The sequence below is a fragment of the Myotis myotis genome, unplaced genomic scaffold (assembly GCF_014108235.1).
Source record: "Myotis myotis isolate mMyoMyo1 unplaced genomic scaffold, mMyoMyo1.p scaffold_m19_p_14, whole genome shotgun sequence".
Classification (NCBI taxonomy): domain Eukaryota; kingdom Metazoa; phylum Chordata; class Mammalia; order Chiroptera; family Vespertilionidae; genus Myotis; species Myotis myotis.
In genome coordinates, this window is record NW_023416318.1 from 32624631 (window position 1) to 32648105 (window position 23475).

The 23475-nt window shown below is 33.4% G+C and overlaps 1 protein-coding gene, 1 long non-coding RNA gene and 1 pseudogene across 5 annotated transcripts in view; all 3 read left to right on the forward strand.

Moving 5' to 3' along the window:
- Positions 1-23475, forward strand: part of LRPPRC (leucine rich pentatricopeptide repeat containing) — a 92458-nt gene that overhangs the window by 13685 nt on the left and 55298 nt on the right. For 3 of the 4 annotated variants that reach the window (XR_004971850.1, XR_004971851.1, XM_036334711.1), the window contains exons 2-14: positions 1780-1979; positions 3776-3898; positions 6729-6850; positions 6955-7013; positions 7653-7739; positions 8324-8450; positions 8745-8889; positions 9214-9359; positions 9594-9699; positions 9781-9888; positions 14010-14128; positions 15538-15631; positions 19859-19925. Coding sequence is in view for 2 of the 4 variants with exons in the window: in XM_036334711.1 (XP_036190604.1) it covers positions 1780-1979; positions 3776-3898; positions 6729-6850; positions 6955-7013; positions 7653-7739; positions 8324-8450; positions 8745-8889; positions 9214-9359; positions 9594-9699; positions 9781-9888; positions 14010-14128; positions 15538-15631; positions 19859-19925 (1503 nt within the window). In the remaining 2 variants the exon portion in view is untranslated. Of the gene's footprint in view, positions 1-1779; positions 1980-3775; positions 3899-6728; positions 6851-6954; positions 7032-7652; positions 7740-8323; positions 8451-8744; positions 8890-9213; positions 9360-9593; positions 9700-9780; positions 9889-14009; positions 14129-15537; positions 15632-19858; positions 19926-23475 lie in introns of those variants that run through there. The other variant, XM_036334712.1, reaches the window with a different exon arrangement.
- LOC118669050 lies at positions 19932-20455 on the forward strand. Its single transcript, XR_004971852.1, has 2 exons — positions 19932-20154; positions 20390-20455. It is a non-coding gene; the product is annotated as an uncharacterized LOC118669050 (long non-coding RNA).
- LOC118669572 lies at positions 20066-20183 on the forward strand (annotated as a pseudogene).

Genomic DNA, 23475 nt, shown 5'->3' on the forward strand with positions numbered 1-23475 from the left:
CCTACCCCAATTTATTTTATAGCAGATTCTATTTCAACTTAATTAATGAAAGCCACACTTATGTTTAATGGCTGCATTAAAGATTTATAAGAAAAATTAGCTTTAGAGTGTTCAGAATGCTGTGCTAGTATATTAACATTTCTGTCTTCTGCCTGAATTTTGTTTTGTGTTTGATGTTAATATTTTAAAACTGAATTAAATAACAAAGGTGTTACTTATTTATTTATTTATTTAGTCTTTTCACAGTATCAGATTTGGATTATGTAAAAGACTTTGGCAAATATGCTTACTACAATTTGAAATCACTATAATCAACTTATGTTGTTGAACAATGTGACTGCACTTGAACTTGACACATTATTTTGGGTGATTTAAAATATCATTTTTGTGTTTGCTTGATTAACAAAGGCATCATTTAGTAGCAACTGATCTAATAGCCAGATAAATGGCCAGAGAAAACCTTTGAAAATAAGGAATGAATATGTAGGAGTTTATCTTTTGTGGTTTTTAGGTAATAATCTAGCATTTAATTTTGCTCACTTAACAGACTAATCAATGAGGCACTTTTGCGCATTTAACAGATTTTAATCCACTAAATGTGACATTGACTTGTTTAGTTAGTATCCTGATTTTTTCCATTTTATTTTCACTTCATTATATTTATTTGCTTAGGTGGAATCATTAATAATTAGAATGGTTGTGATTTGTCCCAGATCATAGTGGTAACATTTCTAGTCTAGTATCAAGTGCTGCCTCTGTGTTTTATATAACCTTGTGATGAAACTACTGGTTTAGCTTTCTTTAATGTAACATCACATACTTAATCACTCAATTTGTAATTGGTTTTCCAGGTTAATGATGTAGGGTAGGAAATCAAGAGTTTAATAAAACTTATTACTATATAAATATTTATCTTGGTAATTGTGGTAAAAATATACACATGCCAAACGTGTTTATAATCCTGAAGGCATGCTTGGATTAATAAGTATTCTTATATTATACTAGAGGCCCGTTGCACGAAGAGATTCGTGCAATAGGCCTTCCCTTCTCCTGGCTGTGGGCACTAGTTTTCCTCCGGCACCTGGGACCCAGGCCTTTGCTCTGGTCGGAGCCTTAAGTCGTCACGGCTCCACTCTGCCGCTTCGTGCCTTGTATGCAAATTAACCGCCATCTTTGTTGGGTTAATTTCCATACTCTCCTGATTGGCTGGTGAGCATAGCGGAGGGACAGTCAATTTACATGCTTGTCTATTATTGGGTAAGATTTGGTTAATATATGCTTAGTGTATACAATATAGTTGTTGGTACTTACTGGCTGCTATTGGAAAATTTAAAGTATTTTGGGATACATATGTAAATCTCTGAGTTAGAAATTTTGTATTAATGATATTCAAATGCAGAGAAAGTTTAAATTCAATTCAAAGATTTATGATGGTTTCCTTCACACATAGAATTATTTTTAAGTTTGATATTTGAAATCAGGTACACACCATATTGTCTTAGTTTGAAATAATTCCATCTGGAACCTTATTAATACACTCAAATAATTAGTCAAGATATTTACTTTGCATATAATTTGTATGTGTGTCTGATTTTATTTAAAGCAAAAGCCAAACTTTCTTGCCTACCAGTTTATACTTCTCTGAGCAAAATGCTATTGCGCTATGAATTTATGTATTTAGTAACTAATAAAATAGTTTTGTATAAATTTTGCTCAAAAAGATGACCAATATGGGTAGTAGTTGACTTAATTTATTACTAATTGTGTTTCATTTTATAGAGGACTACTGAGCCAAGCCAGGCTGTATGCCATTGCTGCTGAAAAAAAGAATTATCTTCAAGAGGAGCCCGCTGCTTCTCAAAGAAGGAGTGCCAGTCAGTTTGATTGGGCTCTCATGAGACTAGATAATTCTGTCCGAAGAACTGGCCGCATCCCAAAGTCACTTCTACAAAAAGTCTTTGATAATACCTGTCACTCAGGTATTTCAAACTTTTCTGTTTAAAAAGTTGGACTTTTTAAAAAATATATTTTATTTATTTTTTTACAGAGAGAAAGGGAGAGGGAGAGTTAGAAACATCGATCAGCCGCCTCCCGCACACCCCCTACTGGGGACGTGCCCGCAACCAAGGTACATGCCCTTGACCAGAACCGAACCCGGGACCCTTGAGTCCGCAGGCCTACGCTCTATCCACTGAGCCAAACTGGTCAGGACTACAAAGTTGGACTTTTAATAAGTACTTGTTTGTGGGCAAGCTCTTTGATACTTTTAATTTTATTTGTTATTTCTAGTGATCGTGATTTTATTTTATTTGTTATCTTTCTGTCTTTCCAACTCATCAGGGAAAACTTTTGAGTAACTAAGACATTTTGTTTCAGGTGTTTTTTTCAAAATCAAATCAAAATTGCCCTTTTGCTTTTCACAGTTTATAAAAGAGTCACTTTTAGTAGTAAATTTTCTTGGAAGATAATAGTTTTTCTTATTTTCCATTGTTTAGTATCAGCTTTACCTAAAATAATCACAAATGACAGATTCCCAGGAACACTGTTAATCATTTCCCTTTTATGATTTCCTTTTTACTTTCACTTAGCTATTAAAATTTATTTGAATCACTTATGCAACTTGATAATTTGATGGAAGCTTGTAAGCCCTCTACTTCCCTATCCCCTCACACACACAAAAAAGCCCACATGTGCACACACATGATTTTATTGTAGTTTCAGAGCATTCACCAGCTTACCAAAAGCCCGTCCGTGGATTTCAGTCACATTAAGAAGCTATAGAATTTAATGAAGAGGGATACCAAAGAAGTGTCAGTTATAATTAATATGCATTTAAATAATGTTTTTCATTTTCTCTTTTTTTAAAAAATATATTTTATTGATTTTTTACAGAGAAGAAGGGAGAGAGATAGTTAGAAACATCGATGAGAGAGAAACATCGATCAGCTGCCTCCTGCACACCTCCCACTGGGGATGTGCCTGCAACCCAGGTACATGCCCTTGACCGGAGTCGAACCTGGGACCCTTCAGTCCGCAGGCTGACGCTTTATCCACTGAGCCAAACCGGTTTCGGCCATTTTCTCTTTTTTGATTTATTCAGAATTGCACAACTATCACTACAATTTCAGAACATTTCTATCACCCCAAAAAGAAATCTTCATACCCCCATCAGCTCCCAAACCTTCCCATCTCTTCCACTCTTAGGAAACCACTAGTGTACTCTCTGTTCATATAGATACTGTATGTTATTCTGGATACTTTATATAAATGGAATCAAACAATTAGTGATTTGTTTTTGTTTTAAAGTCAGTTTTCAGGGACATTTTGATAAAGGACATGGATAAAGGGAGAAGAAAGTTGATATTATTTTGTAACTATTTATAAACCTAAAATTGATATCCATGGGTTTTAATTGTGCTGCTTTGTGTTATTTCATAAGATACTGAAAAACTTAGCCTTTGAATTGCAGTAAGCACTGCTTATAAATTAGGTTCCTTGTATTTTTGTATTCTATAGTCTTTCAAATTACAGATTCATAACCTTAGCTGCCTTAAGAAAGCAGACTAATTTTTAAAAACTTAGAACATTTAGTAACATTGTAAATTATACTTGTGGATTAGGATAGGATTTTTCAAATTTACAGGTAGTCTCTTTAATATTATCTGTAGGGAGGCAAGAGAGTTTTGAATATTTTTAAATTTCAGTTTAAGATTTGACATTTATCTATATGATATTGGTACTATGTTAAATGTTATCCATTGATCTTTTTTCATAGGCTGCCCAGGTGGTAATCATGCCTTGCTTCTGCTGCGCAGCTGTGGTTCTCTCCTGCCTGAACTAAAGCTCTCAGAGAGGACAGAATTAGCTCATAGGATATGGGACAAACTTCAGGAATTGGGTATGATTATTTGAATATGTGATGTGTATAAAAAGGTGCAGAAAGTTTTTTCCTTTAGTTAAAAAATAAATTTCTTTAAATAAACTCTATAATTTAATTTTATACAAGGGCTACTTGATTCATAAATTTTTTACAATATGATTTATTCAATGAGTTCTAGTGACATCTAGGGGCATTAAGAATAAAATAAATTTTCATCTCAAGTATTACTTTTATGGTAAGCTAAAAAGCAAAATAAAATTAAAAAGGACTTTGGTCTGTCAAAGTTATAAATACACATACCATTTCACTAAGCAGTTCCATTTGTTTGAATTTAGTGACAGTTATACTCTTATTTACAGAAGGATATTCTTCATTGTAGTTTATTTGTAATAGTAAGAAATTTGAACCAATTTTAATGTCCCTCAGTATGGGATTGATTAAATAAATTATGGAGTGTCCATAAAATGGAATATTGTGCAACTGTTAAATAAGGAGTTCTTCATATATGAATGTGAGGTGTTTTTCAAAATATAATAAAGAATTAAGGTGCAGAACAGTATACTATGCTACCATTTTGAAGAAAAATGTTTATATGTTTATGTGCATACAAAACAGTTTAAACTTTGAACTGTGAACAAAGCACCTATTTCAAAAAAAATAGCTTAAAAGACCATTTGATAAAATCCAATGTTCATTCCTGATGTAAAAAAAAATTTAAAGAATAGATGGGTGTTTCTTTAACATGTTAAAGTCTAAAGCCAACAACTAATAAATACCATGTATAATGGCAATGAAATAAGATGTGAAACAATACTGTAAATTATTGTTTTTTAGGTGATGTGCTTGTTTGCCTGTAAAATTCCAGAAAATTAACTTACAATAAAATAGTTGAAAATATTAAATGGTCACGAATCCATAACTTTTCATAGTTAGAAACTAAAATAGATAAAAGTATTCAAGTGTAGTCACAAATATATAAAATACCTAGGAATATCCTTTACGTGATGTGTCGCACTTACATAAACTATAGAATAAAGACAGAGCTTCCCCTGAGAGATTTGAATTCATCTAGAATTAATTTTGATGACAGGTTGATTTTTTAAGTTTTTAAAAGTGGATATGAAATAAATATATTTCAGAATGGAAAAGAGTTTTCTAAGTGTAAATACAACAGAAAAGTGAAGATAAAGAATTGACCATAAAAACTAGAAATATCTATATGTCAATAAGTCACATGCTTTATAAAAAACACATTGAACTGGGAGAAATATTTGTGAAAAAAGTTATGTGCTAAAATACACGTTACATAGTCATAATGTTAACACCTCAATAGAAAGATAGACGCATTTTCTAGTATAATTGTTCACAAACATGTCTTTCCTCTATATCCTATTTGTGAGTGGAATCCATAACATCTTTTGTTTTACTCTTTGCTAGGACCATCATGCTTTTTTTGTGCATATTACATTTAATAAAAAATAAGTGTTTAGTTACTATATGGTAACCTTGTTGCATAATCAGAAAGCAGATATTGAATTGCACATGGTTTTGTTTAAGACCCTTAACCACCATAGAGTACTATAGTGGTTAAGAGATTGCATTCTCAAGGCAGAACACCTATGTTCAAATTTATGATCACTCGCTAACCATGTGGCTTTGGACAAATAAAAGTCAGTTTTCTTCATCTGTAAGACGGGGATAATGATAATGCTTGCCTCAAAGCTATTGTGAAGAGTAACTGAGCCTTTATTATAAGCAGAGAACTTAGCACAGTGCCTGAAACATAATAAAGCACTTTACATGTCTGTGTGTTAAGATAAAAAATAAATATTACCCTGGCTGGTGAGGCTCAGTTGTTTGGGCATCATCCCGAGCACCGCCAGGTTGTGGGTTCGATTCCCAGTCAGGGCACGTGCCCAGATTTTGGGCTCAATAGAGCCTCAGTCCCTGGTATTGGGCGTACAGGAGATCGATGTTTGCTCTCACATTGATGTTTCTCTCTCTCCCTCCCCCACTCCCTTTCTCTCTCTCTTAAAAAAAATCAATATAAAATAATATTTTAAAAAATTCCCCAAATATTAATTTAACAGAATATGTCTCTGCTCCCTTGAATCTCAAGCTGATAGCAGACACTGACCATAGGCCTATGTAGCCACAGGCAGGTGAATAAAGATATTTAATTCATGAAAATTTGGTAAAACATGTTAATACTGGATTGATCCGATCACCCTGATGTGATGAGTGGATATAGTAAGTCTGAGTGGTAACCTTAATTAATGCGGCCTTATGCAAGATAGTTGCAGAAGGAAAACAAAGGTCATTGGAATACAGGTAATTAATAAAAGCAGAATAGAAATGGTGTTCAGCAACTGAGTATGGAGTAGAAATGGAACCTGTCAAAATCTTTGAGTAGCCTGGTTAGTAAGTAAGCAGAATTACCAGCATAGTCCTACCTGTGTAAACAGCTATGGTCACAATCTGTCCATCTCAGTGTCTGTAATGTGGCAAGGACTGCTTTATGTAGAAAGATCTTTCTGTCACTGTAAATACAGGGGAATTGTCAGCATTTTCTAACAGGGAGGGAATACTACGCTTCATAAGTAAGAGACCTCTTAATATCTGAATAGGCAGTTACTTGTAACTGTAGTAATTCAGTAATTACTGTCTTGCATGTTTAGCTTGCTCTATCTGTTCTGACAGGCTTTCTATATAAGTGGGTCTAAGTTTGCTGTGAAATACTTAAGTGATCATTTACTCTTGTTGTTTGTTAAATTTACATGTTTTAGTTGTGATAAAGAATATGATCTTAAGTGTTCTTCTAAAAATCTGATTTAAATTTCATTTGTAGGTACTGTGTATGATGTAAGTCACTATAATGCTTTACTTAAAGTCTACCTTCAAAATGAACATAAATTTTCACCAACTGACTTCTTGGCAAAAATGGAGAAAGCAAACATTCAACCAAATCGTGTAGGTAGCTGTTATTATAAATGTTTGTTGTCATATCCACTCTTCTTTTTTTCTTTACTAGGAATATTATTTAAAAAATATTAACTGGCCCATTTCATTAACAGGTAACATACCAGAGATTGATTGCTGCTTATTGTAATGTGGGAGATATTGAAGGTGCCAGGTATGGAACTCTATAAAAGTATGTATAAACAAACAAATATTTAAGTCTTGTAAACCTAGAATATTTTTCTTTTTAATAAGGGAAATTATTTCAGAAGTATTCTAATCCAGCATATGTGGTAATATGACTTCTATATACAATATAAAATTATGTAAGAGGTGAAAGTTAAGTAACAATTGTTATTTTAATTAAAAATTTAATTTATTGAAGCAGAGGTTTAAACTTGTTGAGATATAAAGCTAGCTTTACTTTAAAGGAAATGTTCTTAGCTATTTAAATTGTATTCGTTTATAAAACTTATTTGTCTCACAGGTTCATATAAAAGCAGTTGTAACATTTCTCTGCTTGTGTAAAATGTATTACTACTTTTGGATAGAGGGTTTAGGAAATAAGGGATATATGGAAATGTACAATCTTATTTTTAACTCATTGAACTTTAATAAACTTTATGCTGTTTAAAGGTTAATTAGTAGCATAGAAGAAACAATCAGATTTTAAAAAATTACTATTTTTATTTAACAAGAGTACTCCAAGACTATTGATATATTTTCAAGGAATGGGGTTTTGTGTGTACGTGTTCTAGAAAGTGTTTTTGATGTATAATTCCAAGGAGTATTTTTATTTCATTTTTTATTGCAGCAAGATTCTTGGATTTATGAAAACTAAGGATCTTCCAGTCACAGAGGCAGTATTCAGTGCCCTTGTTACAGGGCATGCAAGAGCTGGGTATGTTCAACCTAAAGTTTTGTTCTCAGGCGAGGTTTAAATTATAGAAAATATTGCAGAAAATCTTAAACCATGTTTATCAACCTCCTCAAAAACAAGTTTGAGCATGTGAGGTAGAACTGCACATTTAAAAATACCTTATTTTTAAATTTATGTTTCACAAACATTCATTTGAAAATGTTCAGTCGTAAAAATTGGGACTGGCCAAAGGTGACTGACTGACTTTGTAAAGTTTATTAACTGATCTGCTGGTGCCCTGGAAAATATGTTTTTGGTGTGAAGAATAATTTGCTAAAAAGGTAAATTTGAGTTGTAACATATTTAGTGAAAGAGTACACATTCTTTAATGTCTATGTAGTTATTATACAGTTTGGTTTTTCTTTTGTAAAAATTACCTGTAAAAATTTGGGATGTTTATGATCTTTATTTCTAAAACCTTTAACCAGTTTAATATGTATTTTCCTTTTCTGATGTTACCATGTTTTTAATTTTGATAAGTATAGGTATACATTTGAGATTGAATGATATATTACATTTGGCAGTATTATGGTAACCTGTTTTATTTTCCTTGAATTAACTTACAGAGATATGGAGAATGCAGAGAATATTCTCACAGTGATGAAAGAGGCTGGAATTGAGCCTGGTCCAGACACATATCTAGCCTTATTGAATGTGTATGCTGAGAAGGGTGACATTGACCAGGTTAAGCAGGTATGACTTATTGTATAAATAAACATACTTTAAAATAATTTTTATAAACTTACAGAAGAATATAGTTTTTATCTGTTTTTAAAGATATCTCTTGAAAGTAATAGTATTGATAGGAGAATTTCTATAGTTTGGTACCTCGGTGTTGAAGCAGAATATTTCTGTTTTATAAAGGAAGTCTCAAATCTTTAGATGATATATGTTCCTAATTCAAATTTTTGTATTTTAATATATTTAGCTTTAATTTAAAAATACTGCTTTCTGACTTACTCTTCTAATTTCTGGAACTATCTATAGACTCTGGAGAAGGTGGAGAAGTCCGATCTTTACCTTATGGACCGTGATTTATTGCAAATTATCTTTAGCTTCAGTAAAGCTGGGTATCCTCAGTATGTCTCAGAAATTTTGGACAAAATTGCATATGAAAGAAGATATATTCCAGGTAGTTTTATAAATTTTACTTTCATGATTTTTGTAATCATCTGAATTACTGCTTTTACATGATGAAAAGGGCATTCTCTAACAATAGGGGGTTTGTGATAGATGAACATAGGACTCAAAGTCAGCTTAATAAACTAAAAAACTTGAGTTAATGGATACATTGGAATGTTTTGATGTGTAAGTGTTCCATTATTATTTAGGATATTTTAAAGGATAGTATTGTATCCTTTTGGTGTTTGTTGTTCATAAGTTTGTCTTTCATATTGGTGAAGTGTAAAAGTATTATTCAATTCAGTAACAAAAGGTGTCTTTGTTTTCTTCACAGATGCAATGAACCTTATTTTGCTTTTAGTCACTGAAAAATTGGAAGATACAGCATTGCAAGTTTTATTAGCATGTCCTTTATCAAAGGAAGATGGTCTGAATGACTTTGGCAGTTTCTTTTTACGGCACTGTGTGACTATGAATACGGTATTCTGTTCATTTTTACATTGTAGACAGTGTAATGGGTAGTGAAATAAGATTTTTTAAAAGTATAAGGACCTGTTATGAGATTAGACCAAACATAAATACTATGAAAACTTTGTTTTTGTATTGTAAGATGACGGATAAAAAGAGGATGAGAGGTTCAGACTTTGAACCCAAAAGTGTTAGAATATTTGCAGAAGATCAAAGGGAGCTGATGTGTTCTTTTTTCCCCCCTAGCCTGCAGAGAAGCTGAAAGACTACTGTAAGAAGTTAAAGGAATCCAAGCTGCATACATCTCCTTTGCAGTTCACACTGCAGTGTGCTTTACTAGCCAATAAAACTGGTACTGTATTCTCATAATTAAAACCAACAAAAATAAGTTTTTCTGGGGTAGCTTTGTAATATTTAATGGTATCTCTTTCAGATTTGGCAAAAGCTCTAATGAAGGCTCTGAAGGAAGAAGATTTTCCTATCAGAACTCATTATTTCTGGCCACTGCTAGTTGGACATCAGAAGGAGAAAAATGTTCAAGGTTAGGTCTTGCCTTTTACAGATTTATAATGGCTCAGAGATCCATGGTAGCAGTTTCTATACACATCTAATTGAATTCTTTGGGAAAGCATACTTATTCCTGAGTATGAGATCTCCTGAGAAAGTTGAGTTGATTTAAATCATAGTAAAATATCATCAGCATTTAAAAAACCAAATGGTAATGGATTTCTTTCATCTTAATTACACTAATTTTATTTATTAATTCATCTCTGATTTTGATACTCAAACTTGTGAGTATAGTTTTAAATAAATAGTTCATTATTTTTATGTTTTTCTAAAACTCTTTAGTTTTTTATTTTATATATAAAGTTTGAAATAAGTTTGCCTCGCCTTATTGAAGATAAAGTTATATATAATTAGGCCATTTTCTTTGTGGACCAGTCTCTTTCTCCTTAACAGAGCTGAGTTATAATAATAGGAAAGACAGAAAAACTTTCATTGCACAATGAGTGCTCATGACCTGACAGCCTGCTGATTGAAGGGCAGAAATGTTCAGTCTTTCAGGTTCTTAAGTACATTTAAGCATTTAGCATACTTTTTTCTTGTACACATGGGATATCTATAGGATATGAATAAGAATTGAACAAATATTAAATTTTAGAGTACAGTATCTAATTCTTTGGTTTGCATTATTGGTAATTCAGAAAGAGTAGTATCATAAAAAGATGCTTTTAACGGAAGTACTTCCCCCTTGGGGAAACAAAAAATGGTCTTTTTCATTTTATCTCAAAGTGTAATGTGCTTAGAATGAGATGCAGAGTTGTTAGTATGACATTGGGTGACAAACAGAATGCACAAACAACAAAAAAGTGCTTTTAGCAGACTTTCATATTGCAATTTTATTTTAAATATATAGCTGTCTTCTGGCTTAAAGGAAATAGTGAAACAAGTATTCCCTAATTGTTTCTGGCTATAAAAGTCTCAATCCTTTTTAGAAAAATCTTTGGAAAACAATATGCTAGTTGATTAACTCTTTGCATAACCTCTAATTCTGAAAGCTTGAAGAAGTAATCTTTAACCCATATTTTTGAACCACAGAAAGTTTACATCGTTCCATAAAAATGAGTGGGCATATAAGTAAGTATTGTCCACCTTTCCACAGATATGAAAATATTTTTGGGACTCCTGTTTAGATGTTTGTTGCTTCATCAGGTAAATTTGCTTTCCTCAGCCATAGCACTGTATCTAGTCTTGAATTGGATATCATATTTTCACACTTAGTACATACAAAAGGTAATTTTTTTCTGTACATGTAGCTCACACTAGTAGAAAAGTGGGCATTTTATCTTGAATCTCTTTTCTAAGAACCTTAGAATTTAGGTTTGTGAGGTGTCTTATTGAAAGCTCAAATTATATTGAAGGAACTGAGAGCCACAGAGAGATTTAGTGAGTGACCTTAAGTTCCACATCTAGCTGTCAGTAGTGCTGGGATTGCATGTGAGGATTTCTGCCCTCCCTACTAGACGTTTGTAAATATTATGCTAAATTTATTTTATGAAAATTTTTAGCTATTGATTAAAAATTAGATACTGATTTTTGCATTAGGGGCATTTAAAAAAGTGTTACCAAGTTTTTTAATCAGTGAAGGTTTTTAAAAAAAGTAATTTGTCTTCCAGTTACAGTTGACATGCAATGTATTAGTTTCAGGTGTTTCAACATAGTGTTTAGACATTTATATATCTTACAAAGTGACCACCTTCGTGAGCACCCATCTAACACCATACATAGTTATTACCATATTACTTTATTCCCTGCGCTGTACTTAACATCCCTATGACTTTATAACTGACAGTTTGTACTTCTTAATCTCTTTCACCTTTTTTATCCATTCCCCAACCTCCCAGAGTCAGTGAAGGTTTATCTGGAAAAATAGAAAAGCTGAGAAAGGTAACTTGAGAGTACAAGATATTGTCAATTGTTTTACAGTTTTTAAAAACTAGTTTCTCCTTTGCAGGAGATTCAGAAATATAGTAAAGTAACATATTCTACAACCTTCCTTCATGTAACAGGGAAATGGCAGTATATAATCTCTAGTTTCTTTAGTGTAAGGTAAGCAACTAACATTCTTATTACTGCAGTGAGTTTATTCTTTGTCCAGGGAAAGTCACATATAAAAGAAGAAAATAATGGCTCTAGTGATGGAGGAGGTAGAGGAATGTTTCCTGTGGAATAAATAAAACCATTCAGGATAAGAAAGATATTCAGGGTCAGATCAAATTGCACCAAGAGTTTTCAACAATAGGGTGATCAAATTTTTATTGAATTCTGGAATTTTTCTGGCTGTGAATTTAGCCATGACCAGCCACTAAGCCAGCCTCTTACAATGACTTCCTCGTGGTTCATCTTACTAGTATATTTCTTTGTGGCACAAATGGAAAAGTCATCACTTAGAATTTTAGCAAGTTGGCCTGAATAAGAAGAAATAACCCAGAATAACTAAGGATCTACATCTCTTGGTATATTTAGAAACTATAAAAATAAGAATATAAGAAGGGTAAAATATATGGAAGAGCCGATAAGAAAGCCTAAATGCCAGTTGAGTGAAGTGTTTGAATAGAGAGTATTTTCAAAAAGTAAGAAATTGGGTCCTAATAAAGTGAGTGCTCTGGTTAGAGTCTAAAATCACATAAATGGTCATAGTTAGTGAAAGTTGATCAGGTAAACCATTTATCTTTCCCAAAAGTTTGAACTATTTTAATTCTTTTTTTAAAAAATATATTTTATTGATTTTTTACAGAGAGGAAGGGAGAGAGATAGAGAGTCAGAAACATCGATGGAGAGAAACATCGATCAGCCGCCTCCTGCACATCCCCCACAGGGGATGTGCCCGCAACCCAGGTACATGCCCTTGGCTGGAATTGAACCTGGGACCTTTCAGTCCGCAGGCCGATGCTCTATCCACTGAGCCAAACCGGTTTCGGCTATTTTAATTCTTATAAAATTTTTGGGGTGGAAACTTTCCTCTAGAATCATAAACTTCCTTATGACAATATTTGAAATTTTTTATTAGATTGTTTATTTAGTCTTAGTTTAGATTTTTTAAGTTCACAGAGCTTTGGGATCCGTGTTATGATTATTTTAATCTTTTTAAAAAAGAAATATGAATTGTATTTTTTAGAGGATGTAGGTATGTCAGATCAGTCATCTTTTTTTCCTTACTGATAAATGTTTCTTCCCATCTGACTATATTATTATTTTTAAAAAAATCCTCACTTGGGTCACGCCTTGAGAGAGAGAGAGAGAGACACTGATGTGAGAGTGAAACATCAATCAGTTGTATGCGGCCCAACTGGGGATCAAACCTGTAATCAGGGTATGTGCCTTGAGCAGTAATCGAGCCTGTAACATTTTGGTATATGGGATGATGCTCCAACCAGCCTAGTGAGCTACACCAGCCAGAGCCTGACTGTATTACTGAAGTGAATATTTTTGGTATACTTCCTGAGAATGCCTGAGGTATTGACTGAACTTATCTGAGGGAGTGACTGAACCCAGATCTTATTAAACCTATTTTAGTTTCAGTTAGAAAAAACATATGTTATAAATGCTAGTAACACAAGTCGTCTGGTTAGCAGAATGTACTCTTCCTCCTGATAAACATTATTGGAAAAAAAAATGAATTAAGAGAATAAAAAGTATTTGAGGTGTAGATGATTAGGTGAAGTGTTTTGTACAGAATAAAGTTATCAGTATGTTGACCATTTTCACACATTAGAAAATTATATGGTTACCTTATGCTACATTTATTCTACATAATATCTAAGGAAATTTTAAAAATTCTTAGAGTGTTTTAAAATGAGAAAATTAAATCATTATTGTTACTATTAACATTTATTTAATACTTTTAGGGTTCCACACATTATTTTCTTTTAATTTTTATGACTGCCTTGAGAGGTAAGTAGGGAGCATTATTATAATCTTTTCTATATTAAGAATTTCACTTATCTTATTTCCCAGTTCTGTTATTTTTCTGCTTTCTTTTTTAGGCAAACAAAATGCTAAGTATTCTTCATTATGATTCAGAAGCTGAATGAACTAAACTTTCTGATCTTTTGTTAATTTATTCCAAATTCTTCATCTCGGTGCTTTTAAATTTTATAGGTATAGTTAAAGTCCTCAAAGAAATGCATGAAATGGGAGTAAATCCTGATCAGGAGACATACGTAAATTATGTGTTTCCATCCTTTGATAGTGTAAAGTCAGTTCGTGCTGTATTGCAGGTGAGTTAAAATATGATTTTAATTTCATAATTAAATTGAATGTCTTGCCTCCCTAATGTTTTGTGTGACTAAAAAGTAAAAAGTCATTAAGCTGAGCACTAAAAATGGTCGTGTTTTTAGTGCAGTTTTCTAAAGTTTTGTAAAAATATTGGTAAATCTTGAAAAACCTTAAAGTAAAGCAGCATTATTGTGTGTTGAAAGATAATATGCCAATATCAGAAAATATTTAAATAAAACATTATTTGCACCTTAATCCCACTATGTAATGCAGCTATAATTTTCATTTTTTGAATATTACTTTTCACTTCTATATGAATTTTCATAATACACTCAGTATATTTACTATTCTGTTTTTTAAAAATAATCTTTTGTTTGACTCCAAAGCATTATTTTCCTGACCACTGTGTCCTGTCTGCATGAGAACAGGGAAGGCCTTTATGAAGAAATAGACTTTTGTATCAGCAAGGGTTACACTTTCCATGTTCTCCATTTTCAAAACAAAGTGCTACATGCAATTAGGGACAACATGGCAGAGTATCAAATACTTTAATAAGAAATATTTTGTTCAAAATACCTGGTTCCTAGGTGGTTATTCACATGAAACCTTGACTTTTTTAATATTAGAGCGTTCTTTTCTTTCTTTGAAATAATTACATAATTACAACCTTCTGAAGGATAGAGTTTACGTCTTGAGTGTCTTTACCTCTCTTCTCTGAGTTCTTAGCAGGGTATTTTGAGCCTGTACATATTTTATTGTTAAAAAAAGAATTAAAAAAGTAATTTCCTACATATTCTTATTTCCCTAAATCTCCTTCTTTTAACTTGGCACCTTTCCATTATAGTGTGTAACTCCACCAATTATTTTTTATGCTTGCATGCTGTGTTATTGTATGGATATACCATAATTAATTTTTTTTCATTGCTTATTATTGATTGGGTGGTTTTTAATATTGTGCTATTATACTGTGACTTAGAAAGTATATTTGAGCTAATTTTTGGCTTCTGTACTTAAATTATTAAACAAATGATCATGTTAGGAAAAGTGAAAACCACTTGGAGATAAATTAAATTTTATTTTTACCTCACTAACTGTCCCAAATGTCATTTTAGATCAGTGCATTCAATTTTCATTTTATTTTAAATTAGAGAATTGTTCTAAATGCTATCAATAGTAAATTTTTCCTAGAAGGAAGGCATTCTAAGGGTAACAAATTATCTAAATTTGAAGATAAGCATTTAATTTGTAATGTTGGAACTGTTGCTGAAGTTCAGTTACTTGATTTACATATTCTAGAAATGAAGGATTGTCAGAATATGGTGATATAAATAAATGGGAAAATAGGAAATTTGAATAGCATATCAAAATGTTTTTAGCTAAGGCATAATATTGAAATGTGCTTTATCCCTAGGAAAATGGATGTCCATTTGACAGTAATATATTTTCTCAAGCTGAATTGAGAAGTGAAGCAATAAGTGGGAACTTAGACTATGTTTTATCATTTTGTAAGTATGCAACATTAGCAGTAAACTTGATAGGTGTGGTTTTAGTTACTAATGAAAGCATACAGGATAGTTATTGCCCTCAATGCCTACCTCAGTGTAGTTCAAGGTAATTTCCTTGAAAGCAAGGAATTTTTTATGTTTTGTTTAAGTCAAACTGATAAGACAGCTTATGATTTGATCTTGTGGATAATTTGGATGTAATTTTGAAGTTAAAAGAATCTTAGAGATAACATGGTGGTAGGTAAAACTGGGGATCCAGAAGACTTGGATTTTGTTTATGGGACCTGGAATAAGCCTCTCTACCTTTCTTTGCTTCAGTTTCATGAAATGGGGACAGTATTACCTATCTATCTACTTTGTGGAAGTTGTGAAAATCATAATGAGATACTGTGCCTGAAACTGTTTGCTAAACTAACTTCTAGTTTAGCTGTAAGTTACATAAAGCCAGTCCTCAGTAACAAAAACACAGCAAATTTTTACTAAATTCTTTTAAATGCAAAGTTGCTTTACAATGTTCATCATGTTAATAAAATTACCTCCATTGATAGATAAAGGAAGGCATAGAGAAGTTAAATGACTTGCCCAAAGTTAGCAGTTTGGCTAGAACCAACATTTTCTATCTTCAACCTTGTTCTTTTCACCATAGTACATTTTAATAATTAGGACATTTCTTAACGTTTTCACTTTTTAACATATTTATGATGTTACTTGGGAGTTTTTTAGATCTTGTGAAGAAAATATTATTTAAAAACAAAACACAAACTTTAATTTCTAACCCCTAGAACAGGGGTGGGCAACCTTTTTGTGAGTGCGTGCCAAAACCAGCAAAATCTCTGACTCAAAATTCTTCTGCATGCCAACCGTAATTTTTTGACAACATGTTACGCCTACTTGATATCTTTTAATGTGTACGTATGTGAAGAACCTTGAAGAAATAATAAAATTCATTCGAGTGACAAAAACACAGTATAGGATGATGAAAAATACATTTATTTTTTTAATGTATACACGTACACTGATAGTCCGACAGAAAACTTTATGACTCCGTTGGATATTATCAGTGGGACTTTTGCTGCTGCATCACTGATGACAGAGATTTTACATCAGGTTTATATTTCGTGACCTTCAGAGATATGCGCGAGCTACTACTTTCATCCGCCAGGCTACTCCTATTATGAGACTTAACAAAATTCATCACTGAGAACAAAGATTCACAAGTGTATGTGGATGAAACCAAAACACTGGTCGGATCTAGGAACGCAGGGAGAGTTAAGGCAGAGGCATAGAAATTGCTCTTCCCATCTCTTGTCAATCCATGTCTATGGTCTTTAAGATAATTTGTTATGTAAAATTATTTATTTATCTAAGATGCACCTACACTGAATTTATCTGAAAAATGAAAAAGTCGATATTAAGAAAAAAATTGTAAATGGAAGATTATAAGAGGGTTTCGCGTGCCAGCAAAAGTTACTGGCTTGCCATGTTTGGCATGCGTGCCAGGGGTTGCCCACCCCTGCCCTAGAATATTAAAAGTTAAGCTCTGATTAATGTATATTCAATTTTATAGGTGGAAACTTTGTAAAAACCAGATAATTGGTATATATTATCTGTGTATATGTTATTTAAAATAGTTCATAATATTGTAAAGAAAAGACAAAATATTCAGTATGAAAATTAGTGACTGTTAGGGGTGTAGTTATTTGAGTTGAAGGTTGTGTAATAATGCTGGCTGCTGTCTGCGTGCATTGATTTTGCCTTCCACTCTATATAATATATAGATTTTCCATTGTGACAAGATGAAAACAGAAACATTAGCTGAGGAATCTGGGCATATACATGAGAGCTGCCATTACTCATTATCATACCATCCATTCCACTTCATTGTCAACCCCTTGATTTTTCAGACTTGTTTGTTGCTAAGGAAACTAGATGTTTTCTCGTCAGCAGCCTTCAACTTGCTGAGATGTTTCTGCTCGCCTTTTTAATGAATAAAAACTTGACAATATTCTGTAAAATACTAATTTGAATAGTATAAAAATAAATTTTCAAGAGATTATTTATTAAATTAGAAAAGAAATTCCAGGAACTTTAAGACTAGAGCAGTTCAGTTCATGCCTGTGTGTGCCTCCTCTCTTCTATTGATTTGCAGGTCTGTGGAGATTAGTTAGTTCTGTAATTGCTGGTAATCACTATCGGCAGCTCCCAGGTCTGCACTTTTGGTTACCATATCACAAGGATGGCTTATCTAGATGGAGTTTGTGGACTAGTAGGAAACATTTTCCCACTTGTGTTTATAGGCATGAAAAATTAATTTGATCAAGCAAATTAAAGGTTGTTGAAAGACTATTTCCTTGAGTGACTAAATAACATCATTTTAAAAATGATTTTTAGATTTTCAAATCTATATATATAAAAGCCTAATATGCAAAGTGTCCCCTCGGGAGTTCGACCGACCGGGAGTTAGATCGCTTCCTATGATGTGTGCTGACAACCAGGGACGGAACAAAGGGAGGCCCCAGCGAACAGCCAGGGAAGGGAGGCCCTGGCCAGCAGCTGGTAGGGACCCTACCTGTGCACAAAATTCGTGCACTGGGCCTCTAGTATTGTATAAAAAACCCTGAGAAACTTATGCTCCTTGGTGAAGGGCTATAACAGGTGGTCTAAAACACTTCTACTTATGTGTGTGGGTTAAATTTTTATTCACATTTAGGAGAGATGAGCAAATAATGTTACAATGTACTGTGACTTTTCCCATGAGGTTTTTTTTAAGTTAACCAGGTATAGTATCTTAATCTTCACCTAAACTGTGTTTATTAATTGTCTTCAGAATTTGCTTCCACTGTGAGTTCCTCTATAATTCAATTCATCTTGGACCATTCAGTACCCAAATTACATGTTTACTGAAAAGATTAAGTCAATTATTTATAACATGGCACCACTTTTTTTAAAATAAATATCCCGAGTATATTTTTCCCATTGATTTTTAGAGAGAGAGAGAGAGAGAGAGAGAGAGAGAGAGAGAGAGAGAGAGAGAAACATTGATGTGAGAGAAACATATTGACTGGTTGCCTCCTGCATGCACCCCAACTGGGGGCAGGGAGCAAACCCCACAACTGAGGTACATGCCCTTGACCAGGAATTGGTCCCTCAACCCTCCAGTCCAAGGGCTGATGCTCTAACCACTGAGCATCTGGCCAGGGTTAACATGACACCATTTTATTTTATTTTTATTTTACCTGGCACCATTTTAATGCAGTAACATGGAAAATACATTTAGGAGATACCTACTGTGATTCTATCCCTTACTCCTTAAGGTCTGATGCTAATACCAAGGCCAATAAGACTTATAATGTCAGTACTGAAACATACAAGGATGCAGACTGTTAAAAGACAAAATGAGTAGTAGAGCAAACAAATGCTCAGAAAAGTGAAAGATCAGTATAAATCAACTAGAGGCCCAGTGCACGAAATATGTGTAGGGTCCGTAGTGGCTGCCGGCTGCTGGCTGGGGCCTCCCTTCCCCTGCTGCCAGCTGCCAGCCAGGGCCTTCCTTCATTCCACGCCACTTCCTGGTCAGCGCACGCCATAGCAAGCGATCAAACTCCCGGTCGGTCAAACTCCTGAGGGGACACTGCATATTAAGCTTTCATATAAGTAGATTATATGACAAGTAAAGGCCTATTTTATGACTTCAGGTTGTTACTCTCTCATGAAAGCTTGTCATTGATCATAGTGAAAAATAGAATGGGAAAGTGTGAATGGTTTAATAGAACCCAATCCCACTCCCAGAAAAGTTTTCCTCCTCATCTACTGTCTTTAAAGATCAGGGGTACCATAAGGTATTTACATTCTGCCCCTTTGTAGCGCCACACTGCCCATTTAATATGCAGCCTCAGGATTTGTACCAGGCTGACTCTAAGTATGCTAGTAGATTAGTTATTGTCATATATATGAAATAATATAAGTTCATTAGTTATATTTATACACGTGAAAACTAAGTAAAAGTGTTTCAAATGGGTAGTTTACATTGTATTATATTGAATATAGTATAGTATATGATACTGCAATATCTAGTAATTATTTATATATGAAAATATTTCCATTTTAAACATAAAATTTCCAAAATGAGTATTAAAAGATATTGGTATAAAAGTGTTTCCAAATACGTTGATAATTTAAGTTTTTGTCTTTGGTCTGAGATTTAATGATGACAATTTTCTTTTGCAGTGGAATCAAATACATTGCCTTTCTCATTTACTTCTTTGAGAGGCACCCTAATTCTAGGCTTTAGGAGGTAAGATAATCAATCACCTTATATGTCCTTTACCTGAATATGGTCTGATTTCTACTGTCTTTTTGACCTACTATATAAGAAAAGACAGATATTATTCTAAATCTTCCAATGTCCTAGTTACCTGAAATGATCTTAAATCTATTGCTTCTTGGCCTTTTGGCTAAGATCAAGTGTAGTACTGTTCTTATCAGTTTAATATCTGATACATCCTCTATCCGAGGACAATATAGTAAATGTATTTTTTTTTTTAAAATATATTTTATTGATTTTTCACAGAGAGGAAGGGAGAGAGATAGAGAGCTAGAAACATCGATGAGAGAGAAACATCGATCAGCTGCCTCCTGCACATCTCCCACTGGGGATGTGCCCGCAACCCAGGTACATGCCCTTGACCGGAATCGAACCTGGGACCTTTCAGTCCGCAGGCCGACGCTCTATCCACTGAGCCAAACCGGTTTCGGCAGTAAATGTATTTTTGAAGCTGGGAGTTGGAATAGGAGCTTGCTCCGTCCACTCCAAGAAAAAAAAAATTTATTTTATTCTTTCTACTAAGTAGTTAAATTGAGTTTATGCAGTCTTTTATACCATCTTTTCCAAGAAATACACACCAATTTGGTAAAGGTCTTGTTTTAATGAAGAAAGCACTATTTGAATTATGGTGAATTGGAGTTATAGACAAATTTATATGTATGTTTGATTTATACTTTGAATATTTAATTACAAGGTGACTTTTATTCAATATAATACTGTGTTCCTCCTCTGTGTGCTCAGGGAATGTTAATGACCTTTTTCTTCCCACTTTTGTTTTTTTTGAAAACATTTAAACATAAAGAAAAATGGAAATAATAGTAAAGGAAACATCCACATACCCTTTATATAGATTTACCATTTGTTGATATTTTGCAATATTTACTTTTTTATATACTCTTATAACTTGCTTTCTTATATACTCTTTCTCAGTATTTACTTGCTTTCTTATATACTCTTTCTCAATACTTACTTGCTTTCTTATATATTCTTTAGATATAGATATATGTATAGCTATGTATATGCACATTGAGGTGGAGCAAACTTGTACATACATACACTATTACTTCTTTTTTACTGAACCACTTGAAGTTGTAGACATACAGATGATACTGGATCCTTCAGCTTACAACTCTTAAAAATAGGTCATCTGTATAATCACCAATATCACTCCAAAAAGAAATTAATAATGCTATAATATCACCATATTTAGATTGTCATAGTTCTGACTGTTTTGCCTTTTTTTGGGGGGGGGTGCCGAAACCTGCCTGTCATTTTTTATTGAGGATTTAATTAAGGTCATGCATTGCGTTTGATTGCTGTATTTATATTCTCTTAATTGAGAATAGTTTCCTTAACTGTTTTGTCTTTTATGATACTGAGTCCAAGCTACTTTATCTGTAGAATGTACCTGTCACATTTCTGTCTGAATTTTTTCTCATGATCAGACTCAGATTGAACATTTTTAGCTAGAATACTTCATAGGTGATAAGTATTTCTTATTGTCTCAAGAGTTATAATGTCAGGTGTCAAATATTGGTGCCATCAACTAAGTTTGGACGCTTGGTTATGGTAGTGGTTCCCATATGTCTCCTCTGCAAAGGAACCTTACTCACTTTGTAATTAGTAAGAAGTATATGGGTAATACTTTGAGACAATGTGTCTATCCTATTTCCTAGCTACTTTCACTCAGTGGTTTTAGCAGCCATTGGTAATCCTTGTTGAATCAATTGTTAACAGTGGGATTGCAAAAGGATGAGTATTTAATGACATTCCTAATAGAGTCCAAATTAACTACCTGCAACTCCTGTATTAGCACATAACAGATCGACTTAGTTAACTGTATCAAAAATAATTATTTCTTATTGTCAGAAATATTAGAATTTATAGAATATTAAATGATATATCATAGTCACTTGAGCTAATTCTAAGGGAAACTTGAGTATGCCTTTCAGTGTTGGAATTCGATTTTGGGGATACTTAGCTACCTTTAATATAATCTGCCTCCTGGTGGTCGGTCCAGGGTCTATGAGGCAATAGTTCATCATGTGTTCTGGAACCTGTTTTGGCCAAGATTAATTTTTTATACTATCCAACAATAATTTTGAAAAACCAACAATGTTTTCTTCATATCTTTTGAAAGTAGTATTTAAGAGGCAATTTAGTATTTCTTTAAATTGATAAGCTCAAGAAATGGTCATTGATTACCAATCTAAAGTTTCCCAGTTTATAGATTAAATTGTCTAACCTATGTAGGCAAAAACACCTGTAAAAACTATTTAAATTCAATACTGCTTAGGTAAGGTGAGAGTATTTAAGATTATTAGGGAATTTTTACTTTTAACCTTTTTTTTTTTAAGGCTATTTTTGAGAGTATATTTTAAAGGGCATTTAGATCTAATTGATAAAGTTAGTAAATTCTTATGTCAAATCAAGGGCAAGAAAAAGTTTAGCATAAATAAGACTTTCTTTTCTACCAACAGTAATGCTAGCTTTACAAAGTTCAAATGAGAAATACTACTGAAAACCACCACTAGAAATATTGAATCACTTCTAGGAGACAATGTGTCACTGAAGCTAGGTCACAACTTAGCTGGGAGTATTGCATTTCAAAAAGAGAAATGCTTCAGAATTTCCGTGGAGGCATTTAGGTCTTCATAGTCTACAGAGAAAGAGCTCTGTGATCTAAGGAGGAATTTCTGACCCATTGGCAGCAGTCTGAACTTGACAGGTGGGAGTCTACTGTTGAAGTGGGGCTGCTTTTCATATGTTAAAAAAATAAAATCAAATCAAGTTTCTGTTGCTAGTCCTATTGAAGTCACCAAGTTAAATGCCATTAATACTCAGTTTTCTCCTACCCATTCACAGCCCTGAAGAAGCTTACAGTAGGAGACTATTTAAGTAGATGTACTGAATGTATTGACAAAGGGATTTTAATATTTGATTCAGCATCAAATGAAGAAAAAGGTTACATTAATGCCAAGATAAAGGATTGTAATGACATTGATTATGTCTGCTACCTTTTGCACACCCCCTACTGGGGAATCAAGCCCACAATCCAGGCATGTGTTCTGACCAGGAACCAAGGTACATGCCCTTGACCGGAATCGAACCTGGGGCCCTTCAGTCCGCATGCTGACGCTCTATCCACTGAGCCAAACCAGTCAGGGCTACAGTTACAATGTTTATTTAGGTCACTTTATCATTTCTTCTGTTAACTGATTTCTCATTCCATCTTTTTTTTTTTTTTTTTCAAAACTTTTTCTTAATGTGCTTCAGTGGAGGGATGATTTCATCATAAGGAAGAGGGTTCTAGAGGGGCATGGAACATGTTTTTGAGTTTTTATTTTGGAACAAAGAATTACAGGAAGTTGTAAAGATAGAACACAGAGAACCTATGTACTCCCCACCCATTTTCCCCCAATGGTTATATCTTATGTAACTACTAGGGGCCCACTGCATGAATTCGTGCACCTAGAAAGGAACTGTGGACCGTGAGGCTATGGTGGGCTCAGGGGCGGGT